At 47.2% G+C, this 22,369-nt stretch overlaps 1 protein-coding gene and 1 pseudogene across 3 annotated transcripts in view; one reads left to right on the forward strand and one right to left on the reverse strand.

Annotated features, from left to right (window-relative positions):
- The window catches only part of PLCG2 (phospholipase C gamma 2), a 193,296-nt gene that overhangs the window by 71,373 nt on the left and 99,554 nt on the right, over window positions 1-22,369 (forward strand). For both annotated transcript variants that reach the window (XM_033219130.1, XM_033219131.1), the window contains 3 exons: window positions 7,774-7,917; window positions 13,234-13,327; window positions 14,067-14,114. In XM_033219130.1, the coding sequence (XP_033075021.1) occupies window positions 7,774-7,917; window positions 13,234-13,327; window positions 14,067-14,114 (286 nt within the window). The remainder of the gene's footprint in view (window positions 1-7,773; window positions 7,918-13,233; window positions 13,328-14,066; window positions 14,115-22,369) is intronic.
- Window positions 11,861-12,688, reverse strand: LOC117088285 (annotated as a pseudogene). The gene has a single exon (XR_004439119.1). The product of XR_004439119.1 is annotated as a DBIRD complex subunit ZNF326-like (transcript).

Here is a 22,369-nt window from a genome sequence, read left to right on the forward strand (position 1 = left end):
TTGGGTTTTTATGAGAGCTTTATTACAAAGGCATGATTGATTAAATCATTGGCCATTGGTAACCAACTCAACCTTTAGCCCTTCTCTCCTTCCTAGAGGTTGGGGGTAGGGCTGAAATTTCCAACCCTGTAATCACATGGTTGGTTTCCCTGGCAGCCAACCTTCATCCTGAGGTGTCTAGGAGCCCCCAGCCATACAAAAAGATAGTTGTCACTGGAGATTCCAACGGTGTTAGGAGTTGTGTGCCAGGTAATGGGATTGGAGACCAAATGTATACAGTCAGTCCTCCGTATTTGTGGATTCTGCATCTGTGGGCTTAAGCTATGGTCGATTGAAAATATTTGAAAAAATTGCATCTTACTGAACATGGACAAACTTTTTTGTTGTCATTATTCCCTAAGCAATACAGTATAATTGTTTACATAGCATTTATATTATATTAGGTATTTAAAGTAACCTAGGGGTTTGAGGTTTATGGGGGGATGTGCATAGGCTATATGCAAACACTCTGCCATTTTATATCAGAGGCTTGAGCATCTATTTGGACTTTGGTATCTGTGGAAGGTCCTGGAACCAATCCCCAATAGTCACTGAGGGATGACTTGTATGTCTTACTAAAAGTCACAATATTACAAAATCCCAGCAAGTTAATCTGTGGGTGTTGACAAAGTGATTCCAAAGTTTATATGGAAAGGTGGAAGACACAGAGTAGCAAACACAGTATTGTAGAACAGAATCAGAAGACTGACTTCAAGACTTACTCTAACGTTCCAGTAATCAGTACCGGTGATGCTGGCAGAAGAACAGACAGATCAGTAGAACAGGATAGAGAGCCCAGAAATAGACCCACACAAATATCATCAACTGATCTTTGACGAAGGGGCAAAGGCTACTCAATGGAGAAAGGATAATCTTTTCAGACGTATGATGAACAAGCCAGCTTGTCTTGGGAAGACGCAAGAGAGGGATGTTCAGGATGATAAAGTCCTGGCTGATGAAGGCAGATGCCTGCAGCTCTTTCCTGGGGCAGGGCTGGCTTCCAGAGGGTGCTTGTTTGGGCTGAAGTGGAAGGGGATGTGCGGATGTGCAGGGCTGCTTGTGTCATTAGAATGGCTGTTAGCGTTTGATTCTTTCTTTCTTACCGTGCTCTGTCTCTCTGCTTTTGTACACGTGCGTTTGCATTTCTCTCTCTCCTTGTCTGGGTAGCCTGTGGTTTTCTGTACCTGGTCTCTCTATCCCTCTCGGTCTCCCTTATCTCCTCCTCTGTCCTTCTTCCTCTCTGTCCCCTGCTCTGCCCAATCACCAGTAGTTTGATCCCTCTTGATGTCCCCATCTCTCTCTGTCCCTCTCCTCTTTCCAAGAACTACTTATTGGGCCCTGCTGTGTGCCAGCCACTCTGATGGGTGGAGCGCAGTGGTGAGGAAGGGTGCACAATCCCTGCATATGTGGAACTTACAGTCTAGGAAAGGAGGGCTGTGGATCTGCAGATTCCCTCTAATAAATATTTGCTTCTGTTCAAATGCTATGGAAGAGAGGTGCTTGGTATAACTCATAGCAGGCATCGGGAGGTTTTCTGAGTTTGATTTGATTGAGCTGAGACTGGAAGGGAGAGCTTGGCGCTAACCAGACTAAGAACATTTTCAGTGGTGCCAACGTCCTGTGGTAGGAATGAGTGTGACCTATGAGAGATGCTCGGAGGGGCCTGTGGGGTGCATGGGGAGCAAGGGCCGGGAGGCAGATGGTTAGGCCATGTGGGGTTGGAGGGGTCATCACAGGGCTGTGGTTCTTAGTCTTAACAGCAGTGGGATGCCACGGGAAGGCTTGATCCCAAGGAGTTGCATGAGCCTGTTTGTATTTCATACGATGACTGTGGGGATAATGTACTGCTCTGAGAAGACAAGTCAGGAAGTAACCTCCATAGACAAGAGATAATGGGAGCTTTGATTGTGGTGTTGACCATGGAAATGGATAGACGTTGATAGATTCCAGAGCAATTTCAGAAGTAGAATTGTTAAAATGTGGTTATTGCTGGAAGACAATGTTACATTGTCTAAAAAAGTTTTTCTTTCCTTTTTTTTTTTTTGAGATGGGGTCTTGCTCTGTCGCCCAGGCTGTGGAGTGCAGTGGCATGATCTCAGCTCACTGCAAGCTCCGCCTCTCAGGTTCATACCATTGTCCTATCTCAGCCTCCTGAGTAGCTGGGACTACAGGCCCCTGCCACCACGCCCGGCTAATCTTTTTGTATTTTTAGTAGAGACAGGGTTTCACCCTGTTTGCCAGGATGGTCTCTATCTCCTGACCTCATGATCCACCCTCCTCAGCCTCCCAAAGTGCTGGGATTACAGGCGTGAACCACCGCGCCCGGCCAAAAGTTTTTCTTTAGTTATGTATAATTTTGCTGTAAGGACAGATGCTCACCATAGGCCAGTGCAAAGATTCTCTCTTGGCTGGGCGTAGTGGCTCACGTGTATAATCTCTGTACTTTGGGAGGCCGAGGCAGGTGGATCACCTGAGGTCAGGAGTTCGAGACAAGCCTGACCTATATGGTTAAACCCTATCTCTACTAAAAATACACACACACACACACACACACACATTATCCAGGTTTGGTGGCGAGCGCCTGTAATCCCAGCTACTTGGGAGGCTGGGGCAGGAGAATCACTTAAACCCAGGAGGCGGAGGTTGCAGTGCGCCGAGATTGTGCCACTGCACTCCAGCCTGGGCAACAAGAGCGGAAACTGTCTCAAAAAAAAAAAAAAAAAAAGAAAAGAAAAATGAATTCCCTCTTGAAGACATTTTACCTGGAAAGAGGATTGTTAGACTAGACAGACAGAGAAAAGAATGTTTGCTTAAAGTCACTACACTTTCACTGGCAGTCAACTGGGTGGGTGAATAACTTTTGGAAAACAAACCTTAATACCTTTCAAGTTTTTAGATAATTGCTAAAGCAGTTAAATCAGCCATGTTGATTTCCTCTAAAAATGAATTCCAGTGCCTAGTTTCTTTAAAAAGTCAAAGGCACAAGAGAAAACAAAAGTAAACAAGGAGACTCTTTAGGATTGAAGATGTAATTATAAACCAGATAAGATGTACGCATTTTATTTGTATTCAGGTCTACTGTAAAAAGATTTGGAGAAAACTGGGGAAATTTAAATACAGACGAGGTGTTAGGTCATGTTAAGTAATTATCATCAGTTTTGTTAGATGCAATAAAGGTTTTATGATTCTATAAGAAAATGTGCTCATTTTTCTGAGATACATTAAGTATTTTGCGGTGCAACACCATGAAGTCTATACTTTAAGTACTCAAGCTTCCCCCAAATAAATGAAACAAATTAAAAAAAATAAATTTCAATGCATGAAAAGGATCTTTTTGTTTATTTGTTTTTGAGGAGTGAAGATAAAGAGAAGAGATAAGGAAGACTCAGATTTCTAGTTTGGGTGAAGAGTGGCAACATGTCCATCTTTTACTGACCATGCGTTCTTGGGCTCTCAGTGTGATAGAAATTGACATGAGGCCAAAAGAGTTTTCCCAGACAAGACTTTATTGGAGCTTATGCCCAGGCATAAGAGAAGCAGCACAAGAGAGAGAGAATTCTCTGCCTGGCTCCCCGCAGACGGTCAGGAGAGTAATTTTAAAGGGGCTCAAGTGGACAGGGAGTGATATTGAAGCACATAGAGTTGGGGAACTTCTGACACCTGCACAGTATAATAGGATAGAGAGCCTCTTCATGTTTGCATATCTCATTAGTGTGTTAAATCCCCACCCCTGGGCATGATTTTTAGTATTAGAATGCAGCTAAAGTGGAGGACTGGTCATTCTTCAGGTCTCATGCACATGAGGGCAATAGGGTTAACTCCCTTGAGTAATATTTAAGATGGGAGCCGCTTATTTTAGTTTCCTCAATGTCTGCAATCAGTGGGCATGGCCCTTTGAACAAGATTTATATATAGTGCAAGGTCTGGATGGAGTCCCCACTAGTTATGGTCCCCCCAGCCAGCTTGTAGTAGAGGTTCTCAGTGGGGTATGATGGGGGATGAGTCCTATCTCTATTCTCTCTCACCTTCATCCCAAATACTCTACCCAATAAGGTTTAGAGATACCACCCCCCTAATAATAGGGCCACCCATAATTGAGAAGTGATTTTATCAACTTTTTATTTTGAAATAATTGTAGACTCATGTGGACATGGCAAAAATAGTACAGTTTCTGTGAACCATTCATTTAGCTGCTCCAGTGATAACATCTTTCATAAGCATAGTTATCAAAACCTGGACATGGATGCTGGTACAGTGCTATTAATGAAACTGCAGATCTTAATTGGTTTTCACCATTTTTTACATACACTCCGTTTTCTTGTTATTTTGCATTTGTTTTGATATGTAGTTCCGCAAAATCTTGTCACATGTGTCGGTGGGTATATCTACCACCATACATGCACAGAATGCAGATGACATCCTGTTGTTTTAGTCTTTTCACATGGCCTTGTTGTTGTTGTGGTTGAGACAAAGTCTCACCCTGTCACCCAGGCTGGAGCGCAGTGGGGCGATTTCTGTTCACTGCAACCTCCGTCTCCCAAGTTCAAGAGATTCTTCTGCCTCATCCTCCCAAGTAGCTGAGACAACTGGTGGCATGTGCCACCAAGCCCAGCTAATTTTTGTATTCTTAGTAGAAGACAGGGTTTCACCACATTGGCCAGGCTGGTTTCGAATTCCTGACCTCAAGTGACCTGCCCGCCTCGGCCTCCCAAAGTGCTGGGATTACAGGCGTGGGCCACCATGCCCGGCTTGTGTTCACAAGGCTCTTGGCCATTGAGCGGTTTCTAACTGAGCTAGACCCATGGTAAGAACTCAGAAAGCTTTGAGTGCATCCCATCCCCTCTCCTCTAACTTAATTGTCTGCTCTCCTCCCCCAGCTCCCATTGTTGCCTGTGAATGGCCAGCAATCTTTCCTGCTGTTTTACTATGACTCTAAGATGCCTTTGCTCACCTCTGTGGACTTCGTTCTGTCCTCTTCCTTGATTCCAGGCCAGAGCCACCTCTTCTTGCTGCAAAGCTGAGATCTCCTTTCTCACTCTCATCTCCAGGAGTGCTGGAGTTCAGAGGTACACCAGAGTTTGATAACACTTTGTTCCATGGTAGACAAGGTGATCCCTGCCACTCCCAGGCTCGTTTTACCAGCCTGGGAGCAGCAGTGGAGGGGAGGTTTTACCGGTAGTTCTGGCCAAATGAATCCCAGGAGGATGCTGATGGTGCAGCTGGGCCATGTGTCTGTCCCCGAACCAGTCACTGAGCCAGGGCACTTGGGTCATTCCCAGGCCCCTTCTGTCCCCTTCAACTTATGGTTGAAGGTGGTGAGGAGTGAATCAGCTCTAAATAAAGCACATGGAATGGGTTCATCCCATGAAAAGATTTTTGTTGTTGTTGTTTTTCAGAAGAAGGGGAAAGAAGGGACTGGTTGAGCTTGTTGAGCTCGTGTCTCTGTGCCAGTCCAGAATTCACCGGTCATCTTGTAGGGAGAAGGGGGAGTCACCTTTGAGTCAGTCAGGTTGCCATCCTGGCCCAGTAGGTTTTGACCAGGAGTAGGTGCAGTCACATGGCAGCAGAGGTTGCAGAGAGGAAGGATTTCTTATTTGTTTCTATTATCTATTGCTATACAACAAACTATCCCAGTGTTTAGTGGCTTAAGACAACAATCATTTTATTTATTGCACATATTTCTACAATCTGGGCATGGGTGGGGACTGGGAGAGCTTGTCTCTGTTCCACATGTTGTCAGCTGGGGCAGCTCATTGGGGCCAGAGGATCCACCTTTTTTTTTCTTTTTTGAGACAGAGTCTCACTCAGTCGCCCAGGCTGGAGTGCAGTGGTGCAATCTCAGCTCACTGCAAGCTCTGCTTCCTAGGTTCACGCCATTCTCCTGCCTCAGGCTCCTGAGTAGCTGGGGCTACAGGTGCCCATCACTACGCCCGGCTAATTTTTTTTTTCGTATTTTTAGTAGAGACGGGGTTTCACCGTGTTAGCCAGGATGGTCTAGATCTCCTGACCTCGTGAACTGCCCGTCTCAGCCTCCCAAAGTGCTGGGATTACAGGCGTGAGCCACCGCATCTGGCCCAGAGGATCCAGTTCTAAGGTGGTGCAGTGCTGTGTGGCTGCTGGCTGGGGGCTCAGCTGGGCTATTGGCTGAGGGCATTGGTTCTTCTTCCATGGCCTCTCCATAGGGCTAACTTGAGCTTCTTACTACATGGTGGTCTCCAGGTAGTCTGACTTCTTACACAGAGGCTGGCTTCCCCCAGAGCTCAAAATGGAAGGTACCAGGCCTCCTTAAGGATTAGGCTCCAGGCTGGGCCCGCTGGCTCACGCCTGTAATCCTAGCACTTTGGGAGGCTGAGGCGAGCAGATCACTTGAGGTTAGAAATTCAAGACCAGCCTGGCCAATATGATGAAACCCCATCTCTACTAAAAATACAAAAATTAAGCCCGGCATGGTGGCGCATGGCTGTAGTCCCAGCTACTTTGGAGGCTGAGGCAGGAGAATTGCTTGAACCCGGGAGGCAGAGGTTGCAGTGAGCTGAGATCACACCACTGCACTGCAGCCTGCGTGACAGAGTGAGACCCCATCTCAGAAAACAAACAAACAAACAAAATGGGTTAGGCCCTGAACTGGCACAGCATCATTTATGCCAGCGTGCCAGTGCTCCCAACCTTTTTGGTACCAGTGACCAGTTTCCTAGAAGATAGTTTTTCTGCAGATGGTGGGGGCATTGGGGGGATTGCTTCAGGATAAAACTCTTCTGCTTCAGATCATCAGACATTAAATTCCAATAAGGACCACACAACCTGGATCCCTCGCATGTGCAGTTCACCATAGGGTTTACGCCCCTGTGAGAACCTAATGCAGTTCACCATAGGGTTTGCACTGCTACGGGAATCTGATGTCGCTGCTGATCTGACAGGAGGCAGAGCTCAGTGTTCACTTTCCGGTACCAGTCCATGGCGTGGGGGTTGGGGCCCCTGATTTATACTACATTTTATTGGTTAAAACAGGTCACAAAGACAACCTGGATTGAAGGGCAGCTGGCTATATAAGGCTTTAATACCGGAGGCTGTGGCCCAATAGTAACAGTCCATTACTCTAGACTGTTACCAGGGTAATAGTTTACCGCTGTCTTCCCGTAGGCCCTGTGATATCCAGAACCCCTGTGACCATCCCCAATGCTGAGGTTGGCCTCTTATTATTTTTTTTAATTTGAAGCAGTTATTCATTGCCTTCATTTTCTTTTCCCCTTTCCATTGAGCCACAGAGCATTTGTAGCTTTTGGGACTCAAGGGAAAAGATGGTCAAGGTCAAGGTCAAGGTCAACCAGACGGTTGGAACTTTTAGGCTGCCTAGAGTGATCTCTAGGGAGCATCAATTTGGTCCATCGTTTGTTTTGGTAGAATAGTCTGTGCCTATTTCCTCAAATCTGAGTTGCATTACAAACATTAATTGTCCTAGTTTAAAACGTGTCTGTCTGAGAAACAGGGTGAGTGGAAACCCCAAACTCTTCATACTCCAGGGGTTTGTGGGGTGGCAGCAAATGCCCGGGTAGGCTCTTGGCCCTTTGTTCATTTCCAGAAGGAGGGGGCACTGAATCCGGACGCACAGATAGCTTTGCGGGATCCTGTTGGGGAAGGAAGGAGCCAGGCTGTGCCTGAGCTGCAGATGTGTGACTGCATCCTCAGGTGGAGTGAACTCCAGCTTCTAATTGGCTCATGTTAATTTCATTGCAGTGGATATCATGGAAATAAAAGAAATCCGCCCAGGGAAGAACTCCAAAGATTTTGAACGTGCAAAAGCAGTTCGCCAGAAAGAAGATTGCTGCTTCACCATCCTGTATGGCACTCAGTTCGTCCTCAGCACACTCAGCTTGGCAGGTAGATGCATGTTTCTGTGCCTTTCTCCTTCCTCGTGCCTTAGTCTCTTCCTGAAGAAGTTCACTAATAGCAGAATGCTCACCCCTGCTTGCTCGCTGATGTGTATTTGGGGTCATGGTTTCGAATCCCAGCTCTTCCCCTTTCTAGCTGTGTGTCTTTAGATGAGTGACTTAACCTCTCTGAGCTGCAGTTTGCTCAGCTGTGAAATGGGGAGAATAGTAATGCCTATCTCATGGGGGTATTGTGAGGAGTATGTTAAGTGTCTCTGTGGCTCATGTTGAGAGCTGAATAAATGATGATTAGATAGTCTTAACACTGAAGGCCAGGCTCTGTTGGATGAAAAATGTAGGCTGGGCTCATCCCTGTGGTCCCAGCACTTGGGAAGGCCCGAGGTGGGCAGATCACTCGAGGTCAGGAGTTTCACACCAGCATGGCCAACATGGTGAAACCCCGTCTCTACTAAAAATATAAGAACTAGCTGGGTGTGGTGGTGTGCACATGTAGTCCCAGCTATTTTGGAGACTGAGACACAAGAGTTGCTTGAACCAGTGAGCCAAGATTGCACCACTGCACTCCGGTCTGGGCAACAGAGCAAGACTCTGTCTCAAAAAAAAAAAAAAAAAAAAAGAAAAGAAAAGAAAAATGTAACCTGTTTTCCTCCAGCAGATGTGGCTCAGCAAATCTGACTGATGTGAAGGAACTGTCCTGAGATCTTCTATTGCATACGCACATGCAGTTTCCTCGTTTTACTCAGGGGCAGAAGCGTGTAGTTACTTTCAAGTTCAGTCCTAGAATTTATTGACTTAGAAGTATATACATTCATGACTCAGAGAGAAAATCAGTACGATTAAAATAGATCAAAGTGGAGGCAGCTCTGAAAGTTGAGCATTATAGGCACATTTACTTTAGAGTCAAATAACTTATTAATTTCTCATTCATTCTTTTACTACACATCTTTTGAGCCTATACTCTGTGTTAGGTTGTGTACACGCCAGTGATCTAGGAAGATGAATGGCACCTGTGCTGCCTTTAAGACGCTGTCAGTCTACTTGGGGAGACAGATGGGTGCACTAGGATAAGACCTAGTGCAAGCATGATGCAGCGTGCTGTGAATTCTTAGTTTCAGAGAAGTTGGGCAAAGAAGGTGACTTTTACATTGGGTTTTGAGGCTTCAGTAGGAGTTTGGAGGAAAGAGGGAGGGCACTCCAGGGAAAGGCTGTGGTGTGTGCCAGGGCTTGGAGGAGGGAAATAGCATGTTAGATGTAGGAAATGAGGAGCGAATATCTGATTGATGATATGGAGGGGGTTGGTAGAGATGGGGCAGGAGGGCAAGGCCCATGGCCATGAAGCTTCACGCCTCTGTCTCCTTAGCCCCACCTAAGGCTGAGCCCTGACCCCCTGTTCTTAACTTGTTAAGGAGACCACAAGAGCCTGGCCCTTGGGGGCTAGAATGTGAACTTTGATATATATCCCACTCTGGGAGCCTCTTCTGGAACCCTAAATTCAAGGTTAGCACAGTGATGGTCAAGATTTTGATTCCCATTCCACCCTGTCACTTACTTCTCTGAGACAAACTCAGCCCTTCAGAGCCTCAGTTTCCTCTGCATCTGTGTGGAAAGATGAGAGCAGCAATCTCCGCCCAGGGTGTACGAACTGGCAAAGTACCTGGTGCTTAAGGAGAGGCTTCATAGTTCCATGAGGTGTTTGCACTGTTAGCTTCATTTTACAGGTGACATGAGGCACAGAGTAGGGTTAAGTAACCCGCTGAATGTCACACAGCCCTGAAGTGGTGCAATGAGACTTAAGCTATGATCTTCCTTTTGCCAGATGCCAAGCTCTTAACCACTCCTCAATGCTGCTTATTAGCAAGGATAATAGCAACCATGGGTATTATATATAATAGCAACCATGAGTATAGCAAGCCATACTCTCCTGGCTGTTAGCAAGCTCTACTTGCCATCCCTCTGTGCCATCTTCATTAGAAGCAGGAAAATACTGACAGCTGCTTAGGGTTGTGGTGCAGATTATTCCAGATCCTACATCTTATTAGTTAGCATAGGGTTAAAAGCTAACACTCTTTAATAAAACAAAAAGCAGGCCGGGCGCGGTGGCTCAAGCCTGTAATCCCAGCACTTTGGGAGGCCGAGACGGGCGGATCACGAGGTCAGGAGATCGAGACCATCCTGGCTAACACGGTGAAACCCCGTCTCTACTAAAAATACAAAAAACTAGCCGGGCGAGGTGGCGGGCGCCTGTAGTCCCAGCTACTCGGGAGGCTGAGGCAGGAGAATGGCGTGAACCCGGGAGGTGGAGCTTGCAGTGAGCTGAGATCCGGCCACTGCACTCCAGCCTGGGCGACAGAGCGAGACTCCATCTCAAAAAAAAAAAAAAAAAAAAAAAGCTAAATTCCTAAGCCATGGGAAGCTGAATACTGCCCTCCCATGATGTCCATGTCCTAATCCCGGGAACCTGTGAATATATTATCCTCTACGGAAAAGGAGACTTTGTGGGTGTAGTTAAATTGAGGATTTTGAGATGGGAAATATCCTGGACTATCTGGGTGTCCAGTGGAATCACAAGGCTTCTTTTTTTTTTTTTTTGAAACGGAGTCTTGCTCTGTCGCCCAGGCTGGAGTGCAGTGGCTGGATCTCAGCTCACTGCAAGCTCCGCCTCCTGGGTTCACACTATTCTCCTGCCTCAGCCTCCTGAGTAGCTGGGACTACAGGCGCCTGCCACCACGCCCGGCTAGTTTTTTGTATTTTTTAGTAGAGACGGGGTTTCACCGTGTTAGCCAGGATGGTCTCGATCTCCTGACCTCATGATCCGCCCGTCTCGGCCTCCCAAAGTGCTGGGATTACAGGCTTGAGCCACTGCGCCCGGCCCACAAGGCTTCTTATAAGAGATACATGGGAAGGTCATTCCCAGAGAAGGAGATGTGAGGATGGAAACAAAGGTCAGAAGATGAGAGGCCATGAGCTAAGGAATGCAGGCATCCTCTGGAAGCTGGGAAAGGTGAGGAAATGGATTCTTCCCAAGAGCTTTTAGAAGGAATCCAGAAGGATTGTATGCAACCAGTCTATTTTAGAATTTTGGCCTAACGGTCTGAAAATAAATCTGTATTACTTTAAGCCACTAAGTTTGTGGTCATTTGTTATAGCAGCAGAGGAAGCTGATAACCTTTGACACACTTTGGCACCATGTGGGTGCTTCCACCTGTTGATGTCTCCCTCATCCCTCTCTTCTGGTTTAATTACTTTAGGGTGGGACCTAAGTATTGGGGTTTTGAAAAGCCCTCAAGTGATTCTCCTGAGCAGCTGGGGTTGAGAAACTCTGCTCTGGAGTTGGACACCTGGGTTTGAATTCCTTCGCTTTTTCATTCCTGGAGTCAGTGTGCTGCCAGGGTAAGATAATGGGTTCTTGTTTAAAATCCTATGTCTTCCATTGTCTCAGCATACTCTGGCTACTATAACAAAATGCCATAGACTGAGGGACTTAAACAACAGACATTTATTTTCTCACAGTTCTGGGGGCTAGGAAGTCCAAGATCAAGATGTTGCATGGTTGAGTTCTGGTGAGAGCTCTCTTCCTGACTTGCAGACAGCCGCCTTCTTGCTGTGTGTTCACATGGCTTTTCGTCAGGGTGTGCTTGGATAGGAAGGGAGCTGTGGTCTCTCTTTCTTGTCTCTAAAAGGGCACTAATCCCCTCATGGAGGCCGCACCCTCATTACTTCATCTAAACTTAAATACCTCACAAAGGCCCTACCTCAGGGGTTAGAGATTCAACATATGAATTCTGAAGGAATGCAAATATTCAGTCTGTAATGGCTGCTAGTATAGCAGGATGAGCCACAGACAAAACTCCTCAGACACCGGATTAAAGAAGGGAGAGGTTTTTTATTCGGCCAGGAGCGTCGGCAGACTCGCGTCTTAAGAGCCGAGCTCCTTTTAAATCGAATACCTTATATTTAATTTTCTTTAGGTTGCTCAACAGGGAAATCAGCAGGTTCTTCCTTTGCTGTTTCTTCCTCTACTTCCTCCACCTCCTCTACTTCCCCCACTTCCTCTGCTTCTTCTTCCTCCTCTTCATCCTCGTCTTCTTCAATAGGTTCCTCAATCTTCTCTTCATCCTCCTCATCTCCTTCTATTTGCTGATCCTGAGAATGGTCTTGAATTTCAAAAGGATTCTCACCCTTAACAAAACGTTCATATCGCGCCTTCACTATTGGATTATTTAAAGTGCTTGTAGCAGTCAAGACACTCTCTTTTTATTTGTTCCTTATAAGCCTGCTTCCCTTTGAGATGATCAGAAGACTTTAAGTGCTGCTGAACTGAACTATGTAAAGCAGGGATATACACACTGCAAGTGCTGCAATGAACTGTCTCCACTTTCATCATGTGATCATCTGCAGTAACACCTTCCATAACATCTTTTTCAATTATTTTAACTACTTCTGTTTGATTATTTGTCTGTTGCTTATGAATAGATGTTTTCTTGAATTTATTCACCATACACTCATGCAAAAACTCCATAACTACTTTGTCAAATTTAGTTTGTTTCTGTATATGATCTAATGTTTCCTGATGTGAAGAACTTTCCAGATGCAGTTCAATATCTTTTCCTTCAAATGTTCGAAATTTACAAAATGAACACGTAAATGCCATTCTGTATCCATCTCCGTATTTCTCACTGTTTTTTTCTCTTCTGTGCCTTTGTTTCTCTCGCTGAGCCTCATATTCGTCGCTTTTCTTCCTCTTCATTTTTAGGATCATTTTAGGATCAGCCGGGAGCTCGGCTCTTAAGACGTGAGTCTGCCGACGCTCTCGCCTGAATAAAAAACCTCTTCCTTCTTTAATCTGGTGTCTGAGGAGTTTTGTCTGTGGCTTGTCCTGCTACACTAGGAGCTGTGTGGCCTTGGACACATCACTCAACCTGTCTTAGATTCAGTGGTTTCTCCATGTGTTAAATGGGAATATAATAGTATTTCCCTTGTGGGATTAATATAGGAAAAACACTTAGAACAGTGTCTAGCACACACACATATATATATATATATGTGCTGATTCCATTTGGCACAGGAAATAACCGACTTGTCACCCCTGTGGTACAAAGCTCATCATGAATATGTGGCCCCATCTCAGACAAAAAGCAGGTCCTAGAGCCATGAGAGTGTGGAAGAGATGCTGTCTTTGCCTCCTGCAAAACTGGAAACCAGCATAGGCTTTCCCCATCTTCATGATGTGTATGGGGCCGGGCTTTGTAAGCAGATGTTTTCCCAGGAATTAACACAGCGTTTCTGTTCCCTTTCTCCACTCCAGCTGACTCTAAAGAAGACGCACTTAATTGGCTCTCTGGCTTGAAAATCTTACACCAAGAAGCGATGAGTGCGTCCACACCCACCATTATCGAGAGGTAGTTGGCTTTTGCCTGTTTATTTACATAGCCGCTGATTCCTTTATTCTGCTGCCTTTGCCAACATGGGCTACAGGAAAAAAAAAAAAGGGACATTGGTTTTTTGAGGCTCATTGAGTGTCTTGTATGCAATGAGTGCCTAGTAGCGGTGTGAGCTGTACAGTGTTTCAAATAAGAGCAATTTCCCTATGCTAGTTTTCAGCCTTGGCCTATTGGGGTGAGTGGTGCATTGGACTGGAGATAGAAACATTCCTGGGGTATGTGTTGGGGAAAACAGGGCTTCCTTTTTAAAGGATTTAATAAGGGATTAAGTGGACTGATCAAAGGATAGATACAACGTCTGGAATTTTCCACCTATCACTCCCTCCTGGGTTGATGAAGACCTCAAGACTGTCTCTTCAGTGTCATGGGAGTCTGGATGGGCATTGGGGTGTGAGTTATTTTCCTTCCACTAAATCAAATTCCTCTACTTTGTACTATTTTTCTTTCTAGGTTTTTGGGGATTAATGACTATCATTAGAAGGAGTTGTCAGTGTAAGGAAACCTGGCCTTTTTGAGTTGAAATCTTGGCTTAGATACTAGGAGAAAACTTCTTCCCAAGCTGCCCTTGTTAGAAAGTTGGAAAACCCCTCCTTTTGGTTCCAGTTCCTTTTGTGCACGTCCTGTAGGACTCACTTAGACTTATGCTATTTTTAAATTTTCTCTGTCTCTCTTTCTTTTGTCTCCAATTTCTTTCCAGTTGGCTGAGAAAGCAGATATATTCTGTGGATCAAACCAGAAGAAACAGGTAAGAGTTATTCAGTTTTCTTCTGATCACTTTGGATTTCCATCTTCATTCTTTCTTTAAACCTTCCAAGAGGGTGGGAGCATGACTTGTGGTGGGCAAGGTCCTCACTGAGTCCGATGTGATCTGCAGATGCCATGTTGGGTCCTGGAGTTGATGATGACAAAATCATCCTCCTGGAGGAAGCCTCTATTCCAGCAGAAAATTCGAGTCCAGCCTCAGAGATGATCTCTGCCATGGGGCATTCGGACCTCATCACAAATATTTGAGCACCTTTAATATCCTGGGAATACAGCAGTAAACACAATCCTGATGGCACCAGCCCATACTTTGTGACAGGAGAGAGACTGACTGTGAAGAAGTAAACCAGGTGGTTCTTTATTTTATTTATTTATTTTTTTGAGACGGAGTGTCGCTCTGTCGACCAGGCTGGAGTGCAGTGGCGCCATCTCAGCTCACTGCAAGCTCCGCCTCCTGGGTTCACACCCTTCTCCTGCCTCAGCCTCCTGAGTAGCTGGGACTACAGGTGCTGCTACCACACCTGGCTAATTTTTTTGTATTTTTAGTAGAGACAGGGTTTCACCATATTTGGCAGGATGGTCTCGAACTCCTGACCTTGTGATCCACCCACCTTGGCCTCCCAAAGTGCTGGGATTATAGGCATGAGCCACTGTGCACGGGCACCAGGTGGTTCTAAGGGCTGGTAGAGATGTGCTGGGTGATGTGATAATGTGTATTCAGTTTACTTGACTTTTTCACTTAAAAGTACCTCTTGGAGAAGCTCCCTATCAGTCCTGCTCAAAGCTCTATGCCAGACTATTATTATTATTTTTTAGAGGCAGAGTCTCTCTCTGTTCCCCAGACTGGAGTGCAGTGGCACAATCATAGCTCGCTGCAGCCATAAACTCCTGGGCTCAAACGATCCTCCTGCCTCAGCCTCCTGAGTAGCTGGGAACTACAGGTGTGTGTCACCATGCCTGACTTATTTATTATTATTATTATTTTTTGCAGAGGTGAGGTCTTACCCAGACATTTTTTTAAAAAAAGTAAACGCTGTTTTGGTTTTTCCTTAGATTAATGCATTGTCGTTTCAGAAATCATTTCCTTCTTGATACACAGAGCTGCTCCCAGTCCTTGATGATTATTGTGAATAATGCTGCTGTGGAAACCTTTGGTCTATCTTTCTGTAAACTCACTTGAGGTGGCTGTGGGTAGGATAAATTCTCAGAAATGAATATCAGCAGTACAGTGTTTGCTGGTCTAATAGTTTGATAGCTAGAAGTAGCAATTTATGTAATATTTCTACCAGTGGGGCAAGAAGGCATCCATTTCCTGATGATTTATTGTGCCATTAGACTTTCATCTTTGTTCATCTACAACCGAGGCAACCAAGTGTTTTTGCTTAAACTTGCTTTCTTTATGGGTGAGGTTGAGCATTTTTAATTCATTATTTTTTTTGGAGGTATGATTCAGCTCTTAATAATGTAATGATAAAAACTACCATTTGGCTGGGCGTGGTGGAGTACACCTATATTCCCAGCACTTTGGGAGGCAGAGGCAGGCAGATTGCCTGAGCTCAGGAGTTTGAGACCGGCCTGGGCAACATGGTAAAACTCTGTCTCTTCTAAAATACAAAAAATTAGCCGGGCATGGTGGCGTGCACTTGTAGTCCGAACTACTCAGGAGGCTGAGGCAGGAGAATCGCTTGAACCCGGGAGGTGGAGGTTGCAGTGAGCTGAGATCGTGCCACTGCACTCCAGCCTGGGTGACAGAGCAAGATTCCGTCTCAAAAACCAAACCAAAGAAACAAACAAACAAAATACAACAACAACAACAAACCAAAAAAACCCCAAATCAAAAACAAAAAAACCCCTACGATTTATTTAACACCTGTGTATTTGGCATGCCAGGAATTGCATCGAGCACTTCAGTCCTTATCTCATGTTAGCCTCACATGAGACACCTTATTTTTTTTGGTAAAATATTCCTTTCGTTCCTTCTTGGTTTATTTATGTCATTATTCTACGTGGATATGTCATTATCCTATCTAGATATGGCATTATCCTGGTTAATATCCAATAACTAAACTCAGCTCTCCTATTTTGTTCCTGAAAATCTTTCCATCTTGAAGGTGACTTCATGTCTGGTCAATGTCCTCTGTTACTTGTTGGCTTCAGGGTTTGGGTGAGCTTCCCTGGTCTCTTCTCCTACCCAGTGGGAGGATTTGGAACTCTTAACCAGGAAGTGGTTAAACGTCTAGTAAAGTTAGGTCAGCCATTAGCTCACTCCATGTTTTTCTGTCCACCTGCCTTTCTCTCTCCTCTTCTTCTCGTCCAACATGCCCTGACTGCTCCGCCATGCTGGGCCACCCTCTAATGTTACTGAGGTGGATTAAATGAGGTCCTTGTGTTGGAAGATTTGGTGCACACTGGTCTCTTTCAGCCTCGGAGGTGATGCCTTCTCTGCATTTTCTTTCTCTGTGGCTGATGGTGAATCATAGCTGAGATTGGCACAGGACTGAGGGAGGGAGCCACCCTCAGTGCCTCTCTCCACGCGGTGCTGGTGTGGGGTGGCCAGTCTAGCTCTGAAGTCTGCTCTTCATCTGTGAAGTCAAGAAATGGATACCTCCCTCTTGCTCAGGAGGGATTCTGGCAAGTCCTGCATAAAGATCCATCTTCCCATCGGCTGGTCCAGGACCCTCTGCAGAGAGAACCTTTTCTGTTTCTGGGCTGAGTTCATCCCTGCATGCTCACTGGTTTCCTCTCCTCCACCCCCCTCCCAGTAGGCGGAGCCCTGCTCTCTGTCAACATGTGGAAAATCCCACCTTACCCGTGGTTCTGGGAAGCCTGGAGGGAGCTTTGCAAAAGAAACTTTGACCAAGGTGCCAATGAAAGAGCAACCAACTTCTGTTCTGCCAATTTCCCTCCCTTTCCTGTCACCCACGAGACTAATCATGTTTCCTGAACGAAAACAAAGGAGCCACAGAAGCAGAGGAAAGGCTGAAGGCGAGAGGGGCAGGCTCAGGGTTGGCCCAGCCTGGGCAATGGACAAGTCTTAGGTGTTTTGCTTGGCCCAAGCACCCTGCGTCATTTTTAGACTTTTCTAGAGGCAAAGGGTAGCAGCAGGCATTTGTTTATAGCCTGCTTTGCAGTCATGGCTGTAATAAGCACTTCACATCCTTAGGATACCCTCTTGGCTGATGGGTGAGCTGGGTGCTCTCAGACCCATTTTCTATGTGAGGACACTGAGGCCCAGAGAGGTTAAGTGACTTGACTAAAGTAGCCCAGGTTGTCAGGGGTGGCACCAGGGTTTGCAGACTTACTATCCCCAATGGTGTTGCTTTCCCGTTTTTTTTTTGGGACCGAGCCTTACTCAGCTGCCCAGGCTGGAGTGCAGTGGCGCCATTTCAGCTCACTGCAAGCTCCGCCTCCCGGGTTCACGCCATTCTCCTGCCTCAGCCTCCTGAGTAGCTGGGACTACAGGCACCTGCCACCATGCCTGGCTAATTATTTGTATTTTTAGTAGAGATGAGGTTTCGCCATGTTAGCCAGGATGGTCTCAATCTCCTGACCTTGTGATCGGCCGACTTGGCCTCCCAAAGTGCTGGGATTACAGGCATGAGCCACCGTGCCCGGCCACTTTTCCTTCCCTTCCTTCCTTCCTTCCTTCCTTCCTTCCTTCCTTCCTTCCTTCCTTCCTTCCTTCCTTCCTTCCTTCCTTCCATGTACTATTGGCTGAGCATGATGACTGACACCTGTAATCCTAGCACTTTGGGAGGCCAAGGCAGGTGGATCGCTTGAGCTCAGAAGTTAGACACCAGTCTGGGCAACATGGCGAAACCCCATCTGTACAAAGAGTACAAAAAAGTTAGCTGGGTGTAGTGGTGCACATTTGTAGCCCTGCTACTTGAGAGACTGAGGTGGGAGGATCATCTGAGCCCAGGGAGGTCCAGGCTTCAGTGAGCCGTGATTGTGCCACTGAGCTCCAGCCTGGGAAACAGAGTGAGATCCCATTAAAAACAAAAAACAAAAAACAAAACCAAAAACAAAAAGAATTGTGCTGTTGAGAGCTGGGGGAAATAGAGAAATCTTTCCTTCCCCACCCTGACCAATCACCTTATAATTTAAAAAAACTAAAAACAAATGTTAAATTTGTTTTAGTGTGGTAACAACAATAAATCATAGAACAACATTGATCATTTTAACGTTCTTAGAGAGGTAGTTCTGTGGAATGAAGTGTATCATGTTGTCGTGCTCCCGTCACCACCATCCATCTCCAGAACTTTTTCATCGTCTCAAACTGAGACTCTGCAGCCATTAAGTGGTAACTCCCCATTGCTTCTCTCTTTAGCCCCTGGAAACCACCACTCTACTCTGTCTCTCTGGACTGGATTGCTCCAGGTACCTCGTATAAGTGGACTAATACAATATTCGTCCTTTTGTATCTGGCTTATTTCCCTTAGTGTAATGTCTCCAAGTTTCATCGGTGTTGTAGCATGTGTTAGAATCTTCTTCCTTTTTAAGGCTGAATAGTGTTCCATTGTACAGATAGACCACATTTTGTTTATCTACTTGTCCATTGATGGATACTTGAATTGCTTCCACCTTTTGGCAATTGTGAATAGTGCTGCTATGAACATGGGTGTACAAATCTGTTGGAGTCTCTGCTTCAAATTCCTTTGTGTATATATCCAGAAGCTGAATTGCTGGATCAAATGGCAATTCTGTTTATTTTTGCGGAACTGCTATACTGTTTTCTGTTGCAGCTACACCTTCCATGGCAATGCACAGGTTTCTGTTTTCTTCATATCCTCACCAACACTTATTTCCTTTCTGTCCTCTGCCCTTGCCCCTGTGCCTTATAACACTGGATTTGCATAAGCAGGATGTGCACGTCCCTTTGTCCTTTAGCCCTGGCAGGGACAGAGGAGGGGGTGGCAAAGGGCAAGGGGGGTTGCAGGTGGAAGGCAGGTGGGTGGGCCCATTTATCTCCTTCAACATGAATGCAAATAGGCTTCCTATTCGAGGTTCCAGAATATTAGAGTCGCCTGGGGAGCTTTAGCAGAACCACACGAGTAGAGATTCAGATTTTACTGTCCTGGGCATGGCCTCTGGCATTGGAATTTTTTAAAAATAAGATTCTACTGTGAAGCTGGGGTTGAAGATTAGGGCTGACTAGAGAGCAATTTTCAAATTTCAGCAGGCATCAGAATCCCCTGGAGGATTTGTGAGCGTGGGGGCTGCTGGGCTCCACCTCACAGTGGCTGATTGAGTTGGTGGTGGGCAGGGCTCAAGAATTTGCATTTCAACCAATCCCCAGGTGATGTAGATGCTGCTGGTCTGGGAGCTACTTATAGAAGGAGAACTCTGGGGCTGTGCGGTCCGGCGGGGCGCCCCTCACCACAGGTGGCCATTTCAACAAAACAAAGCCAAATAAAAGTACTTAGCTCCTCAGTGGAACTAGCTGCATTTCAGGGGCTCAGCAGCCCCGTGTGGCTGGCGGCTAGTACCTCAGACAGCACAGATGTCTCCATCATTGTCGAAAGTTGTCAGACAGCGCTGAGGTTTGAATCTCAGATCTCACAGTAACTGGTTGTGTGAAGTGGGGTAAATAATTTAATTTCTCTGGGCCTCGTTTTCCTCATGTGTAAAAGGTAAAAATAATAGTTCCCACCTCCCAGGGCAGATGTGAGGGTTCAGGAGTTAATATGTGAAGGGTGCGCGGACCGTGCCTGGCTCGTGGTAAGCACTTGACGAACGTTTCTTATTGCCGTTGTTGCTGCAAAAGAGCTGGGGGCAGTGGAGGTACCGGCCCAGCCTCAGCGTGACTGGTAAGTGTCAGGGGGCTGCCATCTTTAATTGTTTGGTGATGGCTGCCTGGGTGCAGAGTTGAAGAACCGTGGGAGCCTCCCGGGCTGAGCAGGGAGGACACTGTGATTATTCAGTGCTGTCTGCCATGGGAGAGGGAGGGGCTGTTGGTGTCTCATTCAGGGAATAGTTGCCGTCCTTCCCCAAAGGTTCCTTCCCACCTTCCTTGGTTCCTACCCACCTTCCTTGGTTCCTAACTCACAGCTCTAGGTTGAGCTCCCAGGAAACAAGATCTGAGATGTACGTTTGTGTGCAGGAGGCTTACTGGGGAGTCCATGGGGGGTTGTGGAAAGCATGGGGGAGGGAAGGCCGCTGGAACAGGCAGTCGGGGAGTCACAGTCATGGCCCGGGCAGACCTGACGGGGAGCTCTGAGCATGGCCTGTGGAGCTGTCCTGAATTGAGACTAGAGGGCCAGGCCTTCGTTCCCATGCATGGACCAGGTCAGAGCTGGCTGCCTTGGAGGGGGCTTTGACCTGGGCAAGGCACTCTGTCTAGGGGATGACAGGTTGCAGAGAGGGGTGAAGCTGAGCCATTGGTTTCCTCCCCTGCAGCGCTGGGGCTCAGCCTGCCTGTGCTGGTTTCAGTCGGGCCATGCAGCAGGACACACACACACCCAGAGGTGGGAGTGAGGCAGGGGCTCGCCTAGGGGAAAATTGGGTGAGGCTGTCCCGGCATTAGGAGCCCGAAGAAGCTCTCAGCCTCCAGTGTTTACACTGTAAGGGGAGGCCTTTGGACCAGGTGGGCTCCCATGTTCCAAGTGCTTGAACGCTCATGTCCCTGGTTCCTGGTTTTTTTTCCACTGGTTGTTGAGCAGCTGTTCTGGCCCCTCAGGCCCCTCAGTCTCTCTCTTTCTGGACATGGGATGGTTCCTTTGCCCTGCTGCTGCCTGGGCTCCTGGGGGACCCTAACCTCCCCCTTGCTCCCAGGATGCGCTCCACTGGGGCACCAGCGTGGTCTGGCTCCTCTCCCCGCGACCCCTCTCACTGCTGCTCTGGCAGCGCCTGTTCCCGCTGTTCCTCTACCTTCATCCTGCCCTGGCCCAGCTGTTCCTAGGACCACCCCCAGGGCTGAGGCAGAAAGGTTCTTGCAAGCCCCTGGGGCAAATTCCCTAGCCTGCTGGCTGCTCTGCCCAGTCAGCCCCAGCTAGCCCCACAGGGACTTTTTCTGCCCTCGAGGTCTGTCGGTGAAAGCCGTGGGTGGTGTGCCTACGGTTTGAGGACGTGGGTGGGGAGCATCTTGTGAGCTGAAGTCTCTGCTGTTAGACCGTTAGAACCAGAGGAAAAGGCTGGAGGTGGGGACACAGGATGGCCAGAGTCACACTGGACCTTCTCCAGGGCAGTGGCTGGGCAGTGACGTGCTACTTCCTTCCACATGCCACAGCAGAAGCTGGGAGGATGGTGCAGGGAAACAGGGCTGTTTTCTCCTACAAGCTGGGGCAAGCTTCCTCTCTTGACCACCCTGTCTTAGCTCTGCTGGACACTTGGCTCCAGCCAGAAGGGTCTGGATCTCATATTCTTGACCCACTCACCCCACTAATTTAACCTCTCGTTGTTGTGTGAGCGAGTCGCTGGGAGGCAGTCAGGTGTGCACCAAACTGGTGCCTCAGTTTCCTCACCTGGAAGATGGAGATGATCATGGTACCTGCCTTGTAAATTGTTCAAGCATCTAACAGGTGAATATGCCTATAGGGCACCACCTAGAACAATACCTGACACCTGATCAGCAGTATTGAAGTTTCAGCTTTTGTTACCATTCTTACTACTGCCGCTGCTCCTTTTGCCTGGGACGTGTTCTCCGTTGCTTCCCTCTATTTTTGCTTTTCTTGAGATGAAGTCTCGCTCTGTTATCCAGGCTGGAGTGCAGCGGCGTGATCTCGGCTCACTGCAAGCTCCGCCTCCCAGATTCACACCATTCTCCTGCCTCAGCCTCCTGACAGGCGCCCGCCACCACGCCTGGCTGACTTTTTTGGTATTTTTAGTAGAGACAGGGTTTCACCGTGTTAGCCGGGATAGTCTCGATCCTCTGACCTCGTGATCCACCCGCCTTGGCCTCCCAAAGTGCTGGGATTATAGGCGTGAGCCACTGTGCCCGGCACTTTCTTGCCTCTTAAGCTGCACCTCACTCTGTGGCTTCAAAGAAACACTCATGCAGATTCCTGTGACCGAGCACTGGAATTGGATTCAGATCCAGGCTCTGCTGCCTGCCATCCAGCTCCAAGCCCTGAGTTGTGTACCCTCGTGACATCCCGCCCTTGGCTGTTCTGAGCCCTGGGGGTCAATCATGTGTACTTTGCAGAAGGTAGAATCTGGTGAGCAATTAGGCAACCTTAACACCTGGATGACCCCAGAGCATCCTGGCATACAGTAGGTGCTCATGTAGGCCTTGTTCCT

The sequence above is a fragment of the Trachypithecus francoisi genome, unplaced genomic scaffold, assembly GCF_009764315.1.
Source record: "Trachypithecus francoisi isolate TF-2019V2 unplaced genomic scaffold, Tfra_2.0 Lachesis_group10, whole genome shotgun sequence".
In the NCBI taxonomy this organism is placed as follows: Eukaryota; Metazoa; Chordata; class Mammalia; order Primates; family Cercopithecidae; genus Trachypithecus; species Trachypithecus francoisi.